Raw genomic sequence first — 25,836 nt, forward strand, 5'->3', positions numbered from 1 at the left:
ATTCACATTAACTTTTATCTAGCAAAATTTTCCCTCTTCTAAAAGCAGATTGGGACAAAAAAAAATTGCTAAGTGAATCAGGTAAGACATCTGCAAGGGTGCAGAGAATCAAATGTAGACTTGCTGGATACCAAATTAGCCTCACAACTCCTCTAGCTCCTAAAGTGAACACACAACAGCAGGCAGGCTAAGGTGAATTCTGCCACATTGCCCGAGTATCTAGAGGCAGAGTTCAAGCTCTCTGTACCTGCAGGCACAGAATAATAAGAAACTCTCCAATGACAGGCCAGGGCAGAAAATCTGAGGTGGCCTCTAGCCAGTTTTGTTAAATTCTCTTCTTTCTTTTATCAGTGAGCAGTTATTTAGTTGTAATGTGACACCTACAAAAAAGGAAGAAAAAGAAACATGCATGCATCTTTTCATTATCTTAAAAAACCCCAGAATAGAATGATACATAACAGTGCAAAGAAATCAGGGCTACAATAATTGTCTGTGTACTGAACAGTTTCCCAAGAACACTGCACCTCTTTCAGCAGCCTATTTAATTTCTGTTTTGTCTATATGCCTTTGCTGTTTTGTTGGAGTTGACACCCATATATTACATTTCAGGGGAGGACAAAAAATATCACATATCTCTGTCTCTACTGCTGCTCACTAGGCACTCCATCAGGAATTACCATAACACTCTAAACCATATGAACAGCTTCAAAGGGAAAAAAAAAAAAGAGTCAGCCTGCTATGTAAATATTTTCCCTTTTTCCCTTTGGCTCAAATTCCCACCTGGAGATAGATTTCCTTTTAATTTTGGTTGGCCTAAATTTCAGGCAATCTCCCTTCAGCGGCAGATTGTTGCATATAAAACTGTCACTGTTCAAAGTGCTAACTTGCAGCTTCACAAGAGTGCAGTTTCACTGGCAAGTGGCTATTTCCAGTCTTCTGAAAGATCCAAGAGTCACTTCTAGTCTAAGAAAGTGTACTCAGCTTGTGGAGAATTCAAAAAGAAGGAGGTGTGAGGCATAGGCCTAATTTCAGACATTCAGTTTTCCAGCATTTCTGGCTTTCTGCTTAAATATCTGGGCACTGCTGCCCAGGTAGAGAACCTTTATAAAGGATGTTATGTAGATACTCCTATGCCCAAGAGCTATGTCACCAAAGAACATGGAAACAAGGAACAGGCACACCAGGCTGCCAGAACTGAAATGGCCTCAGGGGACCTGGATTGGGAATGTAAGGACAAGCTGAGCACAGCTCAGTGGGCCTGTGACACATCAGGACACCTAGGAGGAGATGCAACACAGAAACAGGATCATGATCAAGGGGGGGAACCTGACCACTGGAGTCACTGAACAGGTTATCCATGAGTGTGAAACATCCCCCATGACCAAGCAAGTCAGGTGGGTAAAGCCCCTCTGCTGTGGAGAACAGTGGCTGGGAAAGACAGTATGGGATTATTTTCTTCAATTTGAGTGGATTGAGCTGTAGGTCAAAGTGCTATAGCAGGAGCTACTAAATCTGACTGAACATGAGCTCTGTAAGGAACTAGGCAAGACAAAACTGATTCCTGTGCCCAAAAACACAACACAACCTACCAGATCTGATTAAAGCTCTTCTCCAAATTAACCACACTTTACTATTCTTTATGCAAAGTGCATGCATTTTCTCCAGAAACAAGCACTAGACACTAACATCTCCTCACTCTTACAGAGCACTAACTAGAACAAGACAACTATACTAATTTCAGATTTACACTACTGTAAATTTGAAAAGCAGGATCATGTGTCTGATTTGTCTGAAAGGTAGACTCTGTTCTCACACACTACTTTATAGCAATGTCACTAAGATGAAACAACAGACTGCAAAGTCATGAAAATATGAAAATTACCATATTGTTGGTAGTATAATATAGCACTTAATTATCAGTAAAATTATTTGTGTTCTTGTGTGCTTGCAGCTCTTATCTTGTTCACAGGAAATAAAAATTGTTCTTGCCAAGTACTTTGTTTCAAAATTTATTAGCATAACTTGTTACTGAAAAATTGGGAGTGCATCTCAGTAGACTGAGAAGAGGAAGAGATAGATTAATGATTAATGATTGTATCTGCAATTACATCAACTCAGAAAAACCATGAGGTCTTGCTCACACTTCAAAACATGGAGTTTGCCTCTCGGTATCAGAAGAATCCCTCCCTCCATGGTACAAGACACTCTGTGAACCAGAAAACATTGATCATCTTTTGGCACCTTTCTCCCCTCCAACATCAGCTGTCAGATGTTCAAATGGTTGACACAAATTCATTTTGGATTTTTACTGAAATCATGAAAGACAAACTTCCTCTAGCCTGCAGTTACATCCTGAAAAGTGATTATTTCAAATGCTCACGTCCTAGCCAGGAAAATCTAGTCTTAGATAAACCCCTTGTGCACATTGCTGAGGTTTTTGTTTTTTTAAGGAGAAAATAGTGAGAAAAAATATCCCAAAACTATTAATGCTGATACTAACATAGAAAAACCAGTATAACTATGAACATAACATCGAGTCATGGACATCATATGCTCATGAACTTCTATTGAAACAACATGACAAAAATAAAAAGTGCACCTATTTTGCTTTGCACTGTCTAGCCCTCACACCTTTAGAAGAACAGCAATGGGCCTGACCAGTTTGTATCCTAAGTGTGAACTTCAGCAACAATGCATAAAACAGCATAAGTACATAGAAAGTCTCCTGATAAGACTGTAGAATGCAGAAAAACAGACAGAGTTTTTGAATAGATAAAACTGGATTAAACATTGCCTGGACACAAATCAAAAATTATAAGCTACAAATTTCACTAACTCAACTAACAGAAAATTCAGTATTTTTTCAGTTTAAGTTACTCAGTAACTTTTTTCAGTTTAAGTTACTCAGTAACTTAAGTAGAGATTATGCTTTAGTTATTTATGTCAAGATAAACACGTGAAAGCACTCAATGTGGAAATGACAGAGAAAAGATGTGCAAGGTTTGCTGACTTCTATCTGATTGTAATATTTTATCCCCCTTCCAGCACTGACCTCCTTTGCCTTCTGCATAATGTTTCGCTTCCACTCTCTTACCTAAGAACTTCATTAACTAATGCAGCAGGTTAACTCATGAATGTTGGAGATCCTGCACATACTTTCCTCTTCATCCTAAAAAATATCGTTTCTTTCAAAGCCTGTTTGCTCTTTAAAGATGTTCATGCAGACAGTGAAGTCTAGTAATAGGATTAACTCTGCTCAACCAAAATGGCTATCAGCTCAGCAGACAGATTAATGAGATCATCTCACATGTTGCATGACATCTTCTGCCTTGCTAATTCCAAACAGCAACTTCTAAGACTAGGTTAAAACACTCTGTAAGTAAAAGCAATCTGAAAGGGTAAGATACAACAGCTTTAAAATGTTGTGTTTCCCAAGCAAACTACATTGACACAGAAGAATGTAAAGGTTGTTATTTGTAAGTGAGGGGCTGATCCATAAGCAAGGGAAGTAATCCCTTCCACGTCCCAGATACATTTCTTTGATTGACTTACCTTACCTGGAAATAAGAAGATAAGAGTTATACTGCTGAGGTAAACAAGGAAGGCCAATACACAGCACATGGGAAGGATGTTAAATACTTTGCTTTGAGAAACCAGTTAGCTGCTGCACCATACCCAATCTCTTTGTTGCAGAGGATCCTAAATCACTTTTTATATCCTTCCTGCATTAGGCAAACAATTGCACTGCAGTCAACAGGCTCTCAACAGATCTGAGCAGCACAATTGAATCCAGCAGGGACTAAGTCAGAACCACTCTGGATGTACACATCAAAGGCTACTGCTTCAGCTTGCACTGGTGGATGGAGAAGCTTACACCAAAAAAACAGCCCACCCATCAACCTGTTGTCTGATTTACAGCAAATAGTGCTCATTTATCCTAAACACTCTGATTGCATAAAGATGCTCTGAGCATAAATGAAATTTACACCATGACAGCAGCAGAGAAGGAGCTTAATTACAATAACAATAAAACTCAATCTAGCCAGTGTTCTCATTTACTGTGCCAAAGACAGACTTCCTGCTGAATTTTTGTGCTTGGACTAGACCCAAGCAGCAAGAATACCACAAATTCCCAGCTTACAGTGGTCTCACCAGGCACTTTACCATCAACAGGTCGTACGTGAAGGTTGTGACATTTCTGATTTTTACATTCCTGGAGGGAATCCCCTACACAGCCCTAAGATTTACAGAAAAATGACCTGAATTTTCCCTGTATGATTATTACCTGATCCTATTGCCCCATTAATTCAGATTCTACTAGAGAAAGCTCAACAGCAAGTCCCATGTTTAAATGGCTACCTGAGCATACTAATATATTGTATATAATGTACTAATATATTGTATGTAACATAATGTATATACACTAATATATTGAGAAGCACAACAGCTGCTTACCCCACAGTACCGGTCATCACTGAATATCTGTGGTGGCAGTGGATTGCCTTGTGCAGGCTGCCTGTCCTCAGGAATATTTTTATACATCCATTGTCTCTTCTCCTCTGACATGGTGATATCCACTTCTTCGAACTCTATGCGGTTGGCTTCCAGAAACCTCACCACATCCTGCTGCCTCTTCTTTATCTAGATGGAAGAAGGAAAATTAAAAAACCCAGAGTCAGAGCAAGTCCTCCATAACACAGACATGCTTACAAATCTGAGAACATTCCTCCTCTCCCACCCCTTTTTCATAGGATGGGAAGTCACAACCTCAGAAAGACAAAGGAGAAATTTTTTTTTCAGTTTTAAATTCATAAAAGTTAAGCATTGCTGTTCCCTTATATGATGGCAAAGGTTATACTTCTTCACCTCACTTGTATAAGGCTGTCTGTTTAATTCAGCTTTGGTAATTTCAGCCTTTACCCCCTAAAGATATTTTTAAAAAAAACCTGTAAGGGTCTCTTCAGAAGTAGAAGTAAAAAGAGGCAGTTGGTTTTCAAAGACATTAGGGGCTACATTTTTAAAGTATACAGGCACCTAAAAATGCAAGGTAAATAACCTGGCAAGTCTCAGAAGAATTTACCCCTAAAAGTGTTCACTGAAATGAACATGTCAGTACATCTGAAAAAAACCCACCCCAGCTACACACATTTTTATTTTTCTAGACACCTACACATTTTTAAAAATATAGCTCAAGAGTTTCCCGAGCAAGGGAATAGCTGAATATTTAGCTAAGAGTGTCTGTCAGCATAATACCCATGCCTGAAAGTAAGCATGATGTCATCTCTTGAAAATGAACTTATTTGGAAAAAAAAAAAAACACACACGAGGTTTGTATTAAATGTATGAGGTTTCTGCCCCTCAAAGAGATTATCACCTTTATACAAAGGGGCAGAACACTGGCAGTTTTTATCCACACTGGTTGGACCCAATGATCTCAGAAGTCTTTTCCAACCTTAACAACTCTATGATATTAAGATCAGCACTTAAGAGCTAGCTGGGCTTCAAGAAGATACACTCAGGTAAAGACAACCTCTGCCTCCAACAGGACTTGATATCAAGCTTTGAAGTGAAAGTCTGTGTACTTTTTGCATCAACCTAACAGAATTAATACTTTCAGAAAGGAACTATAAATTATGTGTCATATTTTTTACAGCTATCATCACAGTGTTATGTGAAAAAAAAATCAGCTTTAATAATTTTACAGTATTCCTGGAGTGTCATATCCATGCAGTTGCTGGCTGGCATAAAGCCCAGGTGGATGAATCATGCCTGTGGGTATCATACGACCTAGATACTATTTGGAAATCAGAGGATTTTCAAAATGCATGTGCTAGTTGCTCCTGTCACACAAGCAAGTATACCTATCTAAATGCACCACAAAAATACATAATTTTTGTAGCAATACTTATGGAATTCTTATTTCTTTTAAATAAGGCGGCCATCCCAAGAAACTACAAATACAAAGCTTTGAAACTATCACTGCCTTTCTTAAGAAGTGGATTGCACAGTAAATTTGTGTCACGATATCTCATTCTTTTTCCTTTATTTGCACACACTGGTACAGTTTATTAGGCATATGTGAAATAATCCCTTTTTCATAGAGAAGGCAGCTCCTAAACTTGCATGCAAGTAAGGCATTATCAACAACAGCAAAACTACTGCATCATCATCACTGGTGGTACCAAAGGCAACATGCCTTTTACTAAGTCCCTGAAAACTCAAAGTGTAGAAGTGGAAGACAAAAACATTTTTCTCTGTCTTTCAACAAGAAGCTGCAAAAGAACACAAAAGAGGCAGAGACAGAACTATTCTTAACACAAATATTAAATATCTGATTAAAAATAAAAGAGATGTCTAAAATTGTATGCGGGAGAGATCACTTCCTCATGGTGAAGTGCGACCAAAACTCACATGAAATCCTTCCTGCACTGGTCAGAGCAGCAAGCAAACTCCAGAGTGGCTGGGCCAGCCCTCTGGCCCCAAGGGCAATTGGCATCCTCTGGCCAAAGCTATTAAACCTTCAGCCTCCCAAAGCTGCTGCTTGCAAACTGCACACTGGGAATGATCCCTGGCATGCTGTAACATTTAAATCATGGCCATGGGCTGCTTGTGAGACTCTAACTTAGCCTTGGCCAAAGCTGACTGTGCCAGCAACCATTCTTCAAACAGTTCCAGAGTACCACAGTGCTCCATTCTCAGAGCGAGGACTTGCACCAGTAGAGGTGCATCCACATGGACCCATTTTCAACCACTCTCTCCCTGTAAACTGAGCAACTCAGATTTAGTCAGATCCCTATCATTTTACAGTTCACACCATTAGAATTCTTCCACAACCACAGATTTCCTAATGCCTCATTTTATTTTTATAAAACTAATTAAGATGTTGAAGTGAAGCAAATTGGCGTTTTTGGTTTTTTTTAGCCATAAGCTTTACAATTCTCCATATGACATCTGTATGAGTTATCAGCTGTGGATGTACCAGCTGCATAAACCTAAACAAAATAGCCTGAATATTTCAAGCCAAAAAACTAGCATTTTCTCCTCCCCAATTTATTTGATTCAGGCCTATAAACTGAAACAAGAGCATTAGTTGTATTTAAAATCCTATTAAATCATGCCTTGTTGTTTAAGAGGGATGCTCAGAGCATCTGTCACAACAGAAGCCAGCTGATTATTCCCCAAGAAAACCACAGGACCTTTGTCTCTGTCTGCCACTGGATCTGTGCCTCAGAAGTGCGTCAGCCTCACAGTCCTGCCTGCAGCTCTCATCTGGGCTCCCCCAGAGCCCTAAAAGCTGCCAGAGTTTGCAACACAGAGCAAAGGCAGCATGGGACAGGAGCAGTGTCAGTCCCTGCTTCCTCACCAGCCTGTTCTGTCAGGAGCCCAGTGGAGAAAAATACATCCTCACTTGACAAACTACAGAGGTGGATAATAATCTCTGTGAAGTATTTTGCTGCTACCAAGGTTTCTTGCATTTGATGCACCTGAGAGAAACCTGGAAAAAGAAATCCCATTGTCAGAGGCACCATGTTCAGAAAAATTTGGTTTGTGGCTATTCATACAAGAGTTTGGAAAAGTGTTTGTAGTCTTACACGACAGTCTACTTCAGCATCAATATATTTTGAGCTTAATACCTTTCAGCACACCAGAAGACCCAGCAAATACACCTTCAAAACATATATCCACTGTGAAGGTTCAGAGGAAAGTCTTTATGCAATATGATCCTAATCTATCTTTAAATGCAGCGAGAAAACTCTGGTGGAGTTAATGGTCTGCTATTATAGTCCAATGTTTGCCTCCCCTATTTTTAGGAGGGTAATTCTTTTCTGAACATCATTTATCTGAGTTTAGTTTTAGTGTTAATCTATATTTCTATTCACAAAAGTAAGACAGGGAAAAAATCCCCAGAGACAATTCAATTTTATCCTTGTATTCAGAGTTGGTATCTTTATTAGGATTAAAAAGCAGCAAAAATAGGATATCCATAAAACTGCTAAAATGAGCTAATCACTTGATCAGTCACCCGATTTATAAAGGAAGTCTATTGTAACTAAAGTATTCTGTCTTTCTGTCCTAGTTTTCATTTCTTTATACTGATTTGCAACAGGTAACAGGAGAATACATTTTCAAACTGCTTTGGAGAAATACTTCAAAGACATACCTAGGCCAGTCCAGGTGGGACCACTGGGATTATCTGTTCTGACTTTCAGCATCCCTGACTTAATTCCTCTAAGGAAGGAATAAGGGTTTCTTATTTACCCTAAAGGTTTCCTCTAAGGAGTAAAGGGTTTCTTCAGACTTCTTTTCCCCTCTAAGCTCCATTCTTGAACTGATAGTAACAGAGAGCTGGTCTTTGCAATTTGTTTCCACAATTAATTGACTGTCTTTAGTGGAAATATTTGCTTGCTTCTGTTCAGAATCCACCTCACTTTAGCCACCCCACTTTTCACATCTTTGCCCAAACTAAAAATGGTTCTGTTCTAAGACTTCTGCTTCCCACACAACTAATATCACATCCCCCAGCTAAGCTGAACATTCATCTCTGGTAGTATTGCTCTTTCAGTAGCAGAATGAGAAAATGAGGATGTTACCATTATAAATCATGTCCAGGTTGGAGCAGAAGTTTAGAAAAATCAGATTACATCTTCTATCCAAAGTGCCCTGGAAGCTTCTCATCACTTCCAACAAGTAAAAGTTCCCTTCTTTTTTGCCCTGTCTATGCTTCCTGAACCTGTTTTCAGAAGTTCTCCCATCCTAGAAAGGCTTCCCCACTGACAGCTGCTGAACCAGAGGAGCACAGCACGTGGTCTCTCCATTACTAAAATCAGCTGCACCTCATCATTCTATTTTAACCAAGATATTCAATACCTTGCAAAAATCTTAGTAGACCAGGATTTATCTAACTCAGATAAGATAAATGAATATTACTTTTACTCTACTGTATGCAAGATGACTCAAGCCACAATACTAATAAGAACTGTGCCTTGATGAAAGGGAACTTCTCTGCCTTTTGTCATTAGCCCAGTTAATATAAATGGGGCAAAGCAGACCCATTCTCAGTTTCAAATTTTTTCACAGTGTCAACAGGAGGAATGTTGCTGAGTGTCTGGTTCTCACAAAGTGGATGTGGAAGCTTGGTTTTCTGCTGTAGACTCTACCCCCCACCTTCTGGAGATAAGGTACTCCTTGGGTTTCTGTCCTCCTGCCTGCAAGTGGAGGGAATGACAGCAGGTACCCTCCATGAATTGGCTGGTGACAGAGATGTGCAGCACGGACTCTTTTACAGTCTCATCCTCTTGGAATTGAAGGAACTGACAGCCTAGCCTGAACTGTCCACTTCTTCCAGACAGATCCCAAGAACAAATGACCATCTTTCTAACACAAAATCCCACCCCAAGAAATATTCAGACCACACATGGTGAGTGAGAAAAAAAGCCTTATGAGGTTATCTTCTAAACTGGCCTGTCAAACCACAAGCACATTTTACAAGCCTGACATTAAAAAAAAAAAAAAATTGAATGCATGTCTAAGTTCATCTCAAATACTTGTTTCACAGTCTGGCACACCTGTGCCTCTAAAGACAGAGATGGTCCTGCTAGCTTTCCTCCTTCTTTTTAAATTTGGTTACTCTTTCCACATACCTGCCCTCACTCCAGAACTGCATCAGCCACGTTATCCACCCACTGACTCAGCCAAAAACGGAATTTATTGCATTTGGCAGGGGCACCTTTATGGTGCAGTTTGATGATACAACTCAGCAGATCTCACTGCTGGCTGTCACTGAGATGACACAATGTTCCTCTCTCCTGCCAAGCAGCTCCTGCAGCTTTCCTCACACAAGCATAATGCAGGAACCAGGGGAACAAGGGAAGGAGCATCAATAACGTCAGCACCACAATCTCATCAGTTTATATCAGGAGCAAAACTGCATCCTAAGAAAATGGCTCAGCCGTGGCGCAAGGTACAAGTATCTGAAACATGAACTGCAGAAGCAGCATCTGTGTTACATAAACACAAGCTCAACTCACTCCTTCAACTGAAAATATTATATGTGAGCCACTGCCTTTACAAGTCATGCAACCATACCCAAAGGGACTGTTGCAGTGTAAAATGCAGATGTAATATAGCTACTGCAGAGGATTACTTATCTTCACTTCTCACACAGATGTGGCTTAACATATACTCACAGATAATAAGGAAATATTATGCTCTAACAAACCAATACAAGCCCTAAACACATTAAAGGAACAGAATTATAAACTGTGTTGAAGCATCCTCTTCTTATGTTTCCACTATGTTTCTGCTCTAATAAAGAAGCAATAAAAAGCTATTCCCACATATTCATAAGCTTGAAATGCAAATCCTCATGGTCCTTTTACATTTGAGACCTGTAGTGACAGAGATCTTCTGCCAAATTTCTATTTTCTTTGCCTGACTTAGGAAAGGAGAGCATAACTGATCCCTGACAATTTTTATTGCAGGGAAATGGCATCACTGTGACAGAACTTTACAAAGGTTCATATGATTACTTCATTGTTCTTGGCAGGAAAATACAACTCAGCTATGTATATATGAAAAAAGGATGAGAAGCCGTAATGAAGAGAAGAAGGTTAACAGAGAAAAAAAAATTAAAATAAAAAAAACCCCAAAAATCAGCATTGCATAACTATTTCCAAAAGTAAAGTGAGCGGCTCTCCACCATAGCAAATACCGCATTGCATCTGACAGAAGGAAAACACTGTCTTCTCATAACAGGCCTCCAAATAGCACCTGAATTCTTCACCCTCAAAAAAAATAAATGTTTCAATATCCTAAAAACTAACTACAGAACTTTTCAAGCTGAAGAGGAACAGAACAGTGTGTGAACAGAGGCCACATGCAGCCAGCACTGCCCTGGTCTCCTGCTAGCAGCAACCTTCCGCTTGCACACAGAGACATAATTAAGGACACACAACATGAAACACTATTAAACTGGGAGGGCAATCTGCTCAGCCTTATGCAAAATCAGTCTGCAGGTCCCTGGGAGCTGCTGAGATACTGCTTAGCCAAGGACTCTGCACACCTTTGCCTCTGTGCAATGTTTGCACGGTAACTTCAAAAAGAACCCATTAATTTAGAAATTCAATTAAATTTGAGACAGGTTTGGTTTTTAAGAGATTATTAATCACAAGCAGTCAGCAAATGAAAATATTTTCTATAGAGCTACAAAGACAGTTAAACTGCTCCATGCCCAATGCCTGCTAGCCTCATATTTTCCTAGCCAGATGTTGCATGCTGATAAATGCATTTAATTCTATTTCTCTCTGTGCACATATGTCTATCTCAAGGTGAGGGGAAAAGTTTACTTTTTACGGCAGTTTGTCTGAAATCATTGCTCTCTGTGCAAGTAACAGAATAACATTGTGAAACACAAAGGGGTCTTTAGCAAGTATAAATACCACTATCACTGCTAAAAGTAAGAGATGATGGGAATTTGCTCATGAGTTTACTAGGTGTTGTTTCAATAAGCACAAAGCAAATAGAAGAGACAAAAATGTAAGAAACAGAAAAACGGGAAACACCAAGAACAGAAAAAGACAACGTTCTACAGAAAAATTACCTAGAGACAGCGCCACACAGGGTGCATTTGAGATGTGTGCAGCTGGAAAAGCCTCTGAAGTCATACCCAAGTCTACTTCTTTTGAATTCTTCTGTATTTTGGGAAACAAGACTTCCCACCAATGTATGCAAATAACGTAAGTGATTCTAAAATTTTCTTCTTGCAGTAGGAACAATGTGTTCTTACAGCATTGAAAATCCATTTACACAGGAGTCTCTGAAGGACTGTAGGGAAACAGATGCTATAAACACCAAAATTTGGCTCATTGCTTCCTCGTCAAAAGAATAAGTATGCCATTGATGCTGGATCTACCCTCCAATTAGCAGTGTGAATTTTCTTCTATTGCATCAGTATGAAACTAAAAAATACAGCATTGCTGTGGAAATAAAAAAAGGCTAAAACAAGGTGAAATTTGAAGACTGTACAGCAGGAATTGAACCAGAACCTGGAAGTCTCACTGAGGGTACAGGCAGCTCCAAATTAGTGAGACAGACTAAGAGCCAAAGGACTGCATGCAGACTGAGTAGCACAGGCAGAAGATTCCCTGCCCAGCCTGGCAAGCAGCAGGGGACTGCCAGAGTAAAGGTCAGGATGCAAAGCTGGTTGCTCCAGTAGGGGAGCTTGCAAAGCCTGCTGCCAGTTTAGATTATAACCCACAGGAAGAATCTGTGGAATTACACTATCATGAAAACATTTCTATTTGACAAAATGCATGCTTGAAACTGTATTTTTGCTACAGATATTCAAAATATCTGTATTTTGAAACAGATACTGTTTCCTAGTCACAGGTATTTTCTTGTGAGGACACTGGGAAAGCGTGTTGGTTCTTCAATGGTTCTTCACCACTAACTAAAACAGAGGGCAGGTTACCAGAGCTTGCCCATTACTTCATCTGATTTTAAAAATATCTCAGCCAACAGTGAGCCAAAAAGTCAAAATTATTAGAATTATGGGTTAGGATCTTTTTTTTTTGTTTTCAACAAAGTGAGGATCTTGGTGGCTAGCATAAGAGATAGGAGAAACTTCGACCAGCTTGGAAGAGCTCAGGGATTCATTAAACATGTTCTCTGCTATCAAGAACTTCTCCTGGTGGAACCATCCTGCAGGGCTAGACTATTGCTTCAAAAGACTAACAATTCAAATCTTAGCTGGCAGCTAACTTCTTTCAATAGATTGACGCTTTTGTTTGCAATTTACCATATGTTTCAGTAGTTCAAGAGCGTGGTTAAAAAGAAAGTGTTATTTTAGTGCATTTTTCCAGCAGAAACCTTTCAAAGATGCCAGAGAATAATTTAAATCTCCTGTTTGGTATTCTACATTTAACTCCTCCTCATACTACTCCCTTTTGTCAAAGTGGCATATTTATAGCAAGTATTTTGCATCAGGAAAGAAATCCTTTCAACAAGCAACATCTATCTTCTTTTTCAAAATACATACACATAAATACAAGTATAATAACTGCAACCCATATTATTTCAACTACTTTTCAGTACCTACTAACTAAATGCAAGTTGTTCCCTGATCTCCATGCTATATTACATTTATTCATGTTTATTTCTTCTTGTTTGATTCTGGGGAATATACTTTGCTCCCCAGCAAAGTTCCAGTTCAGTAAGGTAGGTGAGAACTGTCAAGTCTAAACTATTGGAAACTCAGTCCTGCAGAGATGAACAGAAAGTTGATCTTTCAGTCTCAGTTCTGCAGAGTAAGCAGAGCAAGGAATAGTTTGGTATCTTGCACATGGGAGTCCAAAACTGCTGCAGGTAAAAATCTGCAGGGATTAAGAGCTGTTGCTTTGTTATGTGCATCAGCTTGCTCGGCAGAATTATGATTTTGGGAAGTAAAACATGATTAATCCATTTTGTTTCTTCATTTTCCTAAAACATTAAATATTTGGTAATTGATTAAAGTTCACTGAAATAGCACCAAAGAGGGCAGCTTTATAAGCAGGTTTTGGAAAGCAAGCAAATGCTCTAATATTCAGCAGTGTGCCCTGGCAGCCAAGAGGGCAATTCACAGCCTTGGGCTCACCAGGCACAGCATCAGCAGCTGATCCAGAGGGGTGATAATCCCACTGCATCCAGCCTTGGTGCTGCCTCACCTCCAGTACCGTGAGCAGTTCTGGGCCCCACAGATTAGGAACAATGCTAATTAGGAACAATCCTTAAATGCATCCAGAGGAAGGCAGCAAAACTGGAGGTGGGGCTGGAAGGAAAGCGCTGAAAGGAGCCCCTGAGGGCCCTGGGCTTGTCTAGTCTGGAGAAAGGGAGGCTGAGGGGTGATTTCATGGCTCCCTACAGTTTGCTGAGGGGAAGTGGAATGGGAGGTGCTGATCTCCTCTCCCTGGTATCCAGCGATGGGATGTGTAATACTTTTGTCAGGGGAGGTTCAGGCTTGTCATAAGGAAGCCTTTCTTCACAGGTAGTCAAACACTGGAACAGCCTTCCTAGCTTACAATTGTTTAAGACACATTAAGACAATGCCATTAATAACATGCTTTAATTAACTTCTGGTGAGCCCTGATGTGGTCAAGCAGTTGGATTAGATGATCACTGTAGGTTACTTCCAACTGAAACATTCCATTCTACTCTAAATTCTGTGAAGAAATATAAAAGTTTAGAAACAAAAAATTGCCCTAACTAGAGATTCACACACATTTCCTATTATGTAACATGTTTAACACCTGAACTTTTAAGATGAAAATACAGAATTGATTTTTTTGTGATGAGGTGAGTCAGCAGAACACAGAAAGTGTTTGAACTAGTTCTCTGTATTTATCAGTCACATTGTTTTGTCACAATGAATAAAGCATTCCCAGGTGTATTTTCTGTATTTATGGCAAATGAGATAGAAAAGAAAATTTTCAGCACTAAAAAAAGTAGGTCATGTTTCTTCTTTCTCATCAGCTTTAAGCAGCAAAACCCAGGGGCATAGGAATATTTATCTACCAGAAGGGATAAAAACACCTAGCAGTGTGTTACCAGGAGATGCAACAAGCAATTAGCCTTGTTTCATCTGGGTGAGGTCTTAGTTCTGTCAACTCAAGATATAAATTCTGGCCATCTCCTGCCATAAGCACGAGCTGCACCCTTTAGATTTTGTCACTCAGGGCCCACAGCCCAACACCCAGGTACACCCAGCTGCAGCTCCAGCTACTTCTGAACCCAGAGCCAGTGGATGCAGAATGTGGATCCATAGGATGCCACGTGCAGCAGTCTCCTGACAGCAAGGCAGAGGGCTCAAGGCACAGCAAGGCAAGCTAGAGGACTGCAGCACTGCCTAGCCCAGCAGGGGCACGCTGGGTTTAACGCAGAATCCTGTTCCTACATAAACAAGGTCACAGCCATATTATTCTCACACAGGTACTAATCCTCCTCCATGAATCTGGGGGAATGATAAGTGCCCTTGACCACTTAGAAAAAACATTTAGCCTTTCCTTGAGAAGGATTATGCTTGCATTTATTTGTTCTCTCACCTTAAAGGAGCAGAGATACTATGATTCCAACAGGCTCCAAAGAATTTCAAACACAAGTTGTGAAACAAACTTGTCAATGCTTCTGCTACTTTCCCCTGACAGTTACTATCCACACAGCACAGATGTGTCATTCTGCCAACTACAGATACACACACCCCTGACAATGCACTTTAAAAAAACAGCAGTAACAGCAGTGAAAGTCATCCAGATTTCATTGTGCTACGTTTTTGCAGATATTTACAGGTTTTCTCAGCACTATATGAAACTGCAACAGAAAAATGCACTGTGGCTTGAGACAAATGTCATATGTCAGATAAAACTGGACTGTATTACTGCAACATTTTCTCATGTTTTTGTAAGACTAAGAGGATGGATTTTCTAAACCAGGGCTGACTGCCACAGCTATTATTCAGATCAGTAACAAAATTATCTTTGACTCAACTGAGCAGAACAAGGTTTCTAACCTTATTAATAAATGTCAACATTATTCCTCTTTCAACAAATGCGACTATTATCTATGTAGCTTGAGTGTTTTTGCCGCTCTGTATCTGTAAATTCTCTTTTCTTTCATACTTCTGCACCCATTTCTTAGTGACAAGGTGCATCCCTTTGTCAGCAGCACATCACAGCAGCCATCTGATTATTATCCTATAAACTGCAGACACATCTCCTGTAAGGTCAAGAGGAGCCACCTCCACATAGCCAAAGGTATGCTGAACACCACTGCTGCATAAACTCACTGACTTCCAGACTTCCCTGGGGCCTGATGCTGGGAACCCTCACTAGAAAAGAGACCTTGCTGCCGGCAAGCCAGTTTGATTGAGCAGGAAGGGACTGCTTGCACATCAGGGCCTTCATAGCAGCTGTCTTCTTTGATCAAAGACTAGTTTTTTGTATCTCTTTTCTAACTAATTTTAGCTTCCTAGCTGGTTCCTACTGAAGAATGTGATGGTATCTACACCCTTCAAATGCCACTCCTGTCTCTGTTTCTACATAAACCTATCAGATCACTCAATTAGAGATGTTTCAGAAAGACTATCTGACCTTAGGAGATGCAGATCCAGATCAAGGGTTTAAAGCATACTTGAATTGCATTTCTTTAGATTGGACAGGGATGATAATTTCACTAACCCTGCAGCAATTTAATGACAGGTTTCAGTTGCTGATGCTCTATTGTTCATCAGATCAAAGGCAGCTTCCTTTCAAATGAAGGCACACAAAAACTCACTTGATTTTCGCCGAAAAACACAGATTAAGAAACCAGTCTTTAATTGATTTGTAATGTTACTACTAGATTGTTCCAAATAATCACTCATAAATGTCTTAAAAGTACTGATAATACCCAATATGATTCTCTGCAGTATACTGAAATGCCAGGAAACAAAACAAACTTGTGAAAGTTTTAATAGAATTTCCCCTGTTAAATGCTGATGAATTTTTTTCTGAGTCACTTTTTCTTGCTGTAAATGGGACTTACCCAGTGAATTCAGAGGACCTATGCTACACAGACTGGTTGAAAGAATCACAACAGGACATTATCTCCCAACATATGAAGGTAAACAATATTCTGCCCTTTTGTAATAGCATGAAAATCCAAAAGCCAATGGGAAAGCAAATTAGCATGTGTGAATGGAACATACCCAATCACGTTTGGATTTGCATTTAATATGAAGTACAGGTTCATGGTTTCAGACGTCTTCTCACAAACAAAAACTCTGAGGGTAACACCGCTGGCAGAGTGCACAACTGAAGAATCCCATGAACTGGGACATTCAGAAAGCCAGAAACTGTGGCTGTTCAGGGCTTTGCCACAAGCAGAAGCTTGCCTTAAGCTACCATTACCCCTGTGACAGGGGCACAACTAGCCATGGCCTGGTGCTGCAGATGCTGGGCTCCATGGGCCAATGTATCACTCAGCCACCTCAGCATCCACAAAGGCAAATGCTCAGCTGCGATGGAGGAGGCCAGAACACAGCCAGGAGTTCAGCCCAAGAGCTCTCAAACAGGCAGAAGAGCAACTTTGAGGTTATCAGCACTAAGGTCTTCCAATGCCCCTGTCATCCCTGTCAGATAAAAATCTTTGTACCATTGTTTACACCCATGTTACCTTTTTCCTAGGCAGGAAGGGAACTGTTTTATTCCACTGTATGTCCCCATTAGCCAGCACAATCATACTGGTGTGTATCTTATGTTGGTACAACTATTCTGATATTCTGCAAACAACTCATTAGCTGAAGTAAGGTACATAAATAAAGCTCTCAAGCACAGACCAGACACATGGAATAACACAGAATAATAGAGATAGGTGAGCAAGCACCATGATTTCTGCTCTCTAGCTTACACTGAAGATAGACATCCACAGGTGCAATAAAGGAGCAGGCACTTTTGACACAGCCCAGAGAGATGCTGACATATCTTGAGCATCCTAAAGGCATCAGGACTTTATTTCTCTTCTGGAAATGATAAAATCAGTGGTTTATTTTTACTGAGGGATAATTAGCAACTATCAGTGATTCAAAGGCTCAAGTATGTATACATAAACATATATATCCATACCCACATATATCTATATATATGGATATTTGTATCTCTCCATATATATGTGTGCATGCAAAAGCACATGTCTACATATGCATATTCAAACAAAATACAAGTTGATACATATGCAAATGTCACTCCCAGGCATTAACTTCTGCAAGTTTATTCCTGGCAGTACAATGACAAACACCTTGTGTTTTCCCATTTTGTCTTAGTAGAAATGATGGGTACTAGCTATCCAGGGATGGAACAGCAAAACCAACTTAACAAATCCTGGAACTCTTTAACTGTGAAGACAAGGTCTGTCCTACCCAAGGCAGCAACAGAAGGGCACACTGTCAGGGATGATTCACTTGACTCCCTGAACAACCTGCATCTCCTGAGAACTTCCCTTCAGAAATCAGCTAGCAAGACAGTTACTCCCTTTTCTTTGTACCAAATTCAATTACAGTGAAGTACAATATTAAATTTAGACTAAATTAGCTTGTTTACTGATGTAAATCAAATTGATTTTCCCTTCCCCCACTAATGACATAGAAATAACTTGTTTTGTGTAGCTTCCTCATCACTGTAGCTCTTATGACCACAAAAGGAGGATACCCACATGCCTAAGACTCAGCCTTTTCAGAATGGTGATAAATATCTTACAGTAAAGTAGCACACCTGAGTGGAAAGATTGCCACAGCTTTGAACAGAAGAATTAAAAGATTTCACCCAAAATACTTCACCGATGAAGGTCTACAGCCCACATAAGACAAGAAAAGAAGTTTTGTGTCTGTGTTCTCTTGCAGTAAGACAAATAATGTTAAAGGAGTTGCCTGTACAATATTTGTATCTCAGTCACTGCTTCTGCTCAGTCACCAACAACTTTGAATCATCCCTTGAAAGATCGGGTCATCCTTTGCTAATCTGCATGAGACACACTGAAATCTGATGTTTTCAGAAATGACAGGCAACAGTGACTTAGGTCTCTGAATTGAGTCCATCTGTCCATCCAATGGGTGCCAACCAAACAACAAACCAACCCAAGAGAGAAGATTATGGAAACAATATCTCAGCTACTGAGGAATTCAGAAGCTCTTCTGAGCTTTGGCAGCTATCTGCAGACCAATTTCATTGACAGTCACAGGTGAGAAACACTACCACTGCCTCTACATTTACCCTCACCTTGCCAAGGAAGAAAATTTGCCAGCTTAAGGGACTTGTGAAATGTTAACTATCTTCTGGAAAACATTAAAAATCAAGCTGTTAAAAAACACTGACATACTTGAAAATGGTCATGCTTTTTTGGATACAGTAGATTTCAACTAGGAATAGATTCCAAGGAGTACTGTTTTTCTGTGTTCATTACTCCTCTTAGCAAGTTTCCACACTATAAGGAAATCAAAGACTGCAGCACTTCCTTTTGGACAGACTCCCCTAGGGGGCCAACACTTGAGGTGTAAGTGAGGAAGCTGTTGCCCTTAGAGTACTTGCTAGCAAAGAGATACACTCTGGGTTACCAGCTCAGTGACAATTTTCTATCTTCAAGTTGCACTCAGATAGATAAACATAAAAGTGATACTGATATTATAGAATTAAGAACTTCCTTAAATGCTATTTTTCCACAACTCCCAATTTCTGAACATTCCTAAGTAACTTGTAGTAAAAAATTGCATGCAAGTTAGCTTTTACTTCAGTATTCTTTTTCATTTATTATAAAATTCAGTTATATGCAACATCCAGCAATCACAAACACTATGACCAGAATTAGAAAAAAGTAATTTCTAGACTTTAACAATCTGAGTGGAAGATTATGGAGAACAGGTTACCATCAGTTAAGTATGTCCATTTGGGGACTTGTACTCTATAGAAAAACAAAGGGGAAAAGTCTTCATAATCTCAGTCAGAACAATACCTCCTTTGAAGTTTTATTACAGCTGATTGTAATCAAAGTTCAGTAAGAAACTTTCTGCACATGACACTGTGTAGTCCAAAGTATGTTCTTTAAAGCAGCATTATTTCTGACATGATCTATCTGCCAAGAAGAAGTGTAAATATTTGGAAAGCACTAGAGCATACAGGAATGGTGCAACAGTTAGGTACTAAATACCATACACAAATTCAGCCTGCATCCTTGTGACTAGGGTTCACACTCAGCTGCCCCCTGAACACATTCCTTAAGTGATCTGAACTGCTGTCCACAGGCTCATAGCTCTCTCCATCACAAGGCAGGAGAATGGAACCAGAGTTTAGACTTATTTGGAATACAGACCTGAAACCTAGATACAAATAGTAAGTCCTTAAGGTGAAAACCATTGACCTCCCTGCCTCAAGAGAATTCAGTCATGAGTGAGACTCTCAGGCTCTCTCTGCCATAACCCTGCAAAATAGGACTGACAGAAGCCAGCAAAAATTAGTATGAGTCACCTGACCTGATAATAAGGAACTTGAGGGAAAATGAAGTCAAGGGACCAGATCCAGAAAGTCCCCACATCTCTCCTATGCACCTAATATAATTGCTAATATCCAAGATGTGTCCAGTGATTGAGCAAGGATCCAGCTTTTTCCTTCCAGTATCACTGCTGTGGTTACAGCAGTGCTCTGTAGGTGCACAGCCACAAGCACCACTACCTTGAAAGGTGAAGTGACACAGTACGATGTTCGTGTGAGATTCATAAATCAGGCTTTGAGGATCCAATCCAACAGGATCCTCAGCATGCCGACACATGTAGACAATACTATGGTTAAACACTTAAAATACTGCTACTTCCCAGGTAAATATTTCAGGATCACTTCCAACTGGAAAGACTATTGTCTCATTTCTGAAAAGCTAGCTTACCTGCTGCTCTGATCTGAGTTTACAAAACCCAAATATTAAAAAAAATCATGATAATAAGTAACATTTACAAAGCTCATTATTTTTAGTTGAACTTGCATAAATCACATGCAACAAGTTGTAAATCCCTCCAAATGACCACCATAACTAATATTGTTTTTTCAAAAGGCACTTGTATCACTCAAAAAAAATCACTTTCAGTTTTGACTGTTGTGCTTTTTGGGTGAAGAGAGGCAAAGAAAAAAAAGTTAAGATGGTGGATATTCTAGAAGTGACATATTCTAAATTAACTTATTTCACAACTCCAACAAGAAGCACAATCTTTCTGCTAAGTGCTATGAGAAATGTTGAATTACAATGACTTTTTACAAACAAGGGTGGAGTTGAAATTCATCATCCATCAGAAACCAGCTTAGCCTAAAGAATGTCTCCACTACATTACCCAACAACAAGTGAACCAAACAAACATGACTATAATTATTCTGACATTCCAAAGTTTTATAATGTGATTTAAAGTCATTCCAGGAAACAAAAAAATCCAACTCATTTGACCTCCATAATACACTTAATCAAAAAGAGAGCGTTAGTCCCACAGAGCCAATATTTGCTATAGAAACAATTTAACAATAACTGCACCTATCTTATCAAGCTTCCTAGTAAAAAATCCATAATCCTCTTCAGTTGCAAGAGTCAAAGTCCAAGTTTTGGTCATGTAAAATCGTCTATTCTTTTCAGGTTGTTGCTGTTCCTCCCCAAACTCTCCTGTCCTCCCAAACATTTCTCCTGAAGAATGTGGCTGACCAGCACTTATCTCTGTGAACTAAAAGGAATTCATTTCAGTGACCTATTTTTCTCATCTTGTGAACATACAAAAATTTCAATGGAAAGTTGTTTCACATATCTCACTAGTCAAAGCAGATTGTACCTGTTGTGCCATTATTTCATTAATTTCCCTATATTATCTGTTTAGCTCAACAGATGAAGCTACAACAAATTAATACCACAAAGGAGAAAGTACAAGTGAGGCAGTTGTTTGAAGGTTCTCCATTATTTAACAGCTCTTCAGTGATATTCCCCTTACCTGATCTTCAGTCCTCTAACTGCAAGACTGAAGTTTTCTCCGGTTTGGCATTTCCAGATAACTGCAGGAATTACAAACTTAAAGTTTGTAATTAGCTCATGCTACCAGCTTCCTGACAAAGGTAAAGCTGCTTTAAAACACTGAAAACTATTTAATTATGAGACTGCATGTAGTACAGTAGCACAAGTGTAAATTCTTATTGATAGACTGGAGAAAGTGAAACAGATAAAATGACAGTCATCTGGGAATGATCTGGTGAAAAACATGGGCATAAACTATTTCCTGAAGACAGTGAAGCACTGCTGAGGGAGAACAGCAAAGGCTACTTTTAAAGTAACCTTTCTCTTAGGCACAAAAGAACAATGATTGTCCTTATCAGGGAGGAGCAGCAAAGCCTGCCTCCCCAGCCCTACAAAGAGGTGCTTGGAATTCGAGACACAGCTTACCAACACAAGTAGAAATTCAGGTCAGAAAGAGCAGGAGACAGTAAGGCTTGTAGAAACATGCCTGTCTGCCTATTCAGAGGCTTCGCATTGCGATTCGATTGAATCTGCCTAATGCATGCTCAGAACAACAGGAGGTGATTTAGAAATGTACCCGCACGCACAATGCCTCCCGCGCCCTTCCCACACCAAGGGCTCCGAGCTCTCCACAGCGTCCCTGCAGGCCAAGCCCTCTGTCCAGCTTCCCTGAACGCTGAAGATCAAGGTTTCCACTCCAGCAACAACTACCTTTTGGGATCTGCAGGTTATTTTAAGCTCATGAAGCATTTATAGTCACAAGTTTTATTAAACAAACAAAAAGCAGTTACAACAATTAACCTCTCGGGGGTCTAAGAACTTTCAGATGTTTGGAAGATGCTGCAGGGAGAACTCCAAAACCAAATGAAGGGAAAATTCACATTATTCTTGGTTCCTTCTCATTCCCTTAAATTATTTCTTTTTCTCACTCTTTGGAATGACCCTCAAAATATTTTATGCACTAGACTCTTAGAATTATGTGTGACAATTATATATTTTTATCTTCTTTAACCCAAACCAAATTACACCAAATATCAATAAGACATATACACCAAGATCAATAAATACTTTAGTAGTTTCCAGATAAAGTTATATTTATGCAAAGTAAAGCCTTTCTGAGTACACAATCAGTGTATTTCTCAGCAATGTTTCAGCCAAATGCCTATCATTTGACCTGGGTATTCTGAAGATTTCGAAAGGAGGCATACACAAAGAGTTTAGCTCATTATATTTGCCAAAACAAAAGTTTACTCTAGATACTACATGGACTTTCCATTTTAAGATAAAGATTAATTTCACAAAGTCTCTCTAGAGAGATTGGAAAAATAATTACGTCACAATGACACTGCTTTTTTTGTCAACCAGTATTACATATAGAAGTTTCTGGTCAATTGCAGCAGGTCAGATACTCATCTGAGAAACATCCACTCTTATAAGCAGCTAGCCTACAATTTGACTCAAGTTAGAGGTAGAAATTAAACCATGAACTCTGACACCATTTTTAGTAGGACACAGAGTAGGATCTATATGGGGTACTCATTTTTTCTCGATGGGGAAATAATTCTGTCTCATGAATGGCACAGGATCCCAAAAAATAGCTGATATAGTGCTGAAGGCTGGAGGAGATGACAATCGTATGACTCAGACTCCTTTCACTAATGTTTAGTTCTAGAAGGATGATAATAAGTTTAAAACTTCCCTTAAAACTGTTTAAAGACATGAAATACAGTAACCACCTTCTTCTCCAGATGCAGATTCCCACATAACTAGCTAATAATAGTGTTTTCTTCATCATTTTCCTCCACCCTTAGCCTGGATCTAAGGACACCCCCTGCAAAGCCTACAGAAAAAAGGAAAGGCTCCATGATGCAACACTGAGAACAGCAGGAACCTAGCCCATAATTAAAGGTCTTACATGCTGTGATAACACAGATGAAAAAAACTGACAGAAGAGAGATGTCAGAGCACTGCCCTTTACAACAGCACCTTCAATCACCAAATCATCTGTTCTGCTCTGGCTAAGCTGCACTCAGATGCACTACTGACTAGATGAAGGAAGTTGAGTATCACCAGCGTGCAAACTATTACCCATATTCTGTCATCTTGTTGCTGTCCAACCCAGAAAAAAAGTCAGCAAGAGAACCAATGTGCAATTTAAATTGCTTATCAAACTCAGATTTGGTTTGCTGGGTTAATAGATAGTTATGAGGATTATATTGCTCTGCCAATTGCATTTGTACCTTGCAGGCAGACAGGGTAAGCAGAGAGCAGAATGAAAAACTCCTATCAGTAACCTCCTTGCAGACTGGAGATGGGGGTGAGTGAAAGATGTGGCCCTTCTCTACCCCTCCAATGAAAACAAAATATATACTGTATGTATATTGTTCAGCCCATGGGGCATGAAACAGAAACTGAAACCAGCAATGCTACACTACCACAGCATGAACCAACTGCCCATGCAGGGAAGATGTTTTTTCTCTCATGGATGCTTGATGGACATGGATTACAGAGTTCTGAAGATGCTGGCTACTGAAATGGATAATTAGTTTTTATTAGCTGTAACGCAGCCACTAAGCACTTTGAACACTTCATGCCAAAACATATCAGAACACATACCTGTCATCATGTTACTGAGCTGAAAACTAGATCCACACAGTAAAAGGCTGAAGGAACTGAATACACAATAAACCTTCACACAGGAATGTGCTACGTCCTTCTGCAACACAGAAAGTGCTGCTGCCCTCACTGCTGAAGCATGAAAGAATATCAATTATATCTAAATCCTTTAGATGTTTCTTATTAAAGAACAAATTCAGTAGGATGTTTATGCCCAGATTCCCTTAACAGAAAGCTGTCGCTTTATATGAAAATATGGAAATTCATAGGTCACACGCATGATTAGTTAAACAAGAGAATGATGTACAAGCTTCAGTGAAACAGAGAACGCAGTGATGCCCTTCAAAAGTGAGTCTGAGAAGAGCTGTACCTATCCCAGAGTATTTCTTAATGCAAAGAGGCGCTGGTGGCCCGCAGCCTGTCCCCAGGCTCTCAAGTATTTATGTGTCCACCCTGCCGTGGGTGGCAGGCACCGAGGCACCGCACCTGCCCGGGCTCGGCTCCCTCGGGATTTCTCCCCGGCACCGCGGCGCTGGTCGCCTCCCAACAGGGAAAGTTTAGCCCCACTTAACGACCTCTAAGACCCGTTAAACACACCCAACGTTTGTCCCCTACAAAGGTTTCGGGGTGCCTGGTTTGCCAAAGGCAATTTACGAATTAGTTAAGCTTCGGCAGCCTTGCGGAGTAGAATTGTCTTTTCCGCCCCCATCGCACACGCAACCGCGGCAAATTCATCCCAGCGTCCCAGGCAGCCCACGGACGGACCCGGCTCCGTGCGGGCTGCGGGGCCAGGCTCGGAGCCGAGGGCAGGCTGGGCAGGCGGGGAGGACGAGCTGCCAGCCCGGCGGTGCCCGGCCCCGCAGGCTGAGCCCTGCCCGCGGCGGCCGCGCCGCTTTCCCCGCTCCCCGCCGCTCGCCCCCACTCACCGCCACCGAGCCCGAGGAGGAGGCGACGAAGACGCGGATCACCATCTTCACTCATGAGCCGCGGCCACAGGAGCGCTCGGGACGGGGCAGCGAGGCTGCGAGGAGCCGCTCCCCGGCACGGGACGGGGCCGGGGCCGCCCAGCTCCACCTCGCCGCCGCCCCCGAGCGAGGCCACCGCCCGCAGCAGAGGCACCCCCTGCCCTGCCCTGCCCTGCTCTGCCTGCCCTGCCGCGCAGCCCCGCTCTCTCGGGCGAGCCGGCTCCGGCTCCCGGCTGGCAGGAGGCAGCGATAGCGGCGACAGGCGGGGGTGTGTGGGCGGCGCGCAGGGACCGACGGGCGCTGTAGTTCTCCCCGGGCGGGGACAGCCGTAGCACGGAGCGGGGAGGGAGCCGGGAAGGAGCCTGCTCGCCCCCAGCTGCCGGGGAAACGGGGGCTTGCCGCAGCCTGCCCGCCCCAGCGCCCGGGAGAGGCCGAGAGGGGCTGGTGCCGCCCTCCAGGCGCGCTGCCCGCAGGTCGAGGTGAGCAGCGCCTGAAGCTGCTCCCCCGCCAGGAGCGCTGCTCCTCGCTCCGGCTCACGCTGCTCCTGCTCCTCCTACCCCATGCGGAGCCGCCACATCTGATCCGCTGGGTCCGGTCTGGCACCTTGGTCACCGCTTACTGCGGCAGAGGGGTGGAAAATAACCCGTTCTGGATAGGCAGTCCTGCCAAGGCAAGCAACAGGGACAACGCAGGAGAGGCAGTACAATGGGTGAGAGGGCTCTCC

General features: G+C 41.2%; 1 protein-coding gene across 1 annotated transcript in view; it reads right to left on the bottom strand.

Moving 5' to 3' along the window:
- The window catches only part of SH3BGRL2 (SH3 domain binding glutamate rich protein like 2), a 38,735-nt gene extending 13,460 nt beyond the window's left edge, over nucleotides 1-25,275 (bottom strand). Inside the window, exons 1-2 of the mRNA XM_058801322.1 lie at nucleotides 25,074-25,275; nucleotides 4,456-4,641 (exon numbers count right to left, since the gene is read on the bottom strand). Of these exons, the coding sequence (XP_058657305.1) occupies nucleotides 4,456-4,641; nucleotides 25,074-25,118 (231 nt within the window). The 5' untranslated portion in view covers nucleotides 25,119-25,275. The remainder of the gene's footprint in view (nucleotides 1-4,455; nucleotides 4,642-25,073) is intronic.
- Nucleotides 25,276-25,836: the final 561 nt, after the last annotated feature.

Source organism: Ammospiza caudacuta, chromosome 3 (genome assembly GCF_027887145.1).
Source record: "Ammospiza caudacuta isolate bAmmCau1 chromosome 3, bAmmCau1.pri, whole genome shotgun sequence".
Classification (NCBI taxonomy): domain Eukaryota; kingdom Metazoa; phylum Chordata; class Aves; order Passeriformes; family Passerellidae; genus Ammospiza; species Ammospiza caudacuta.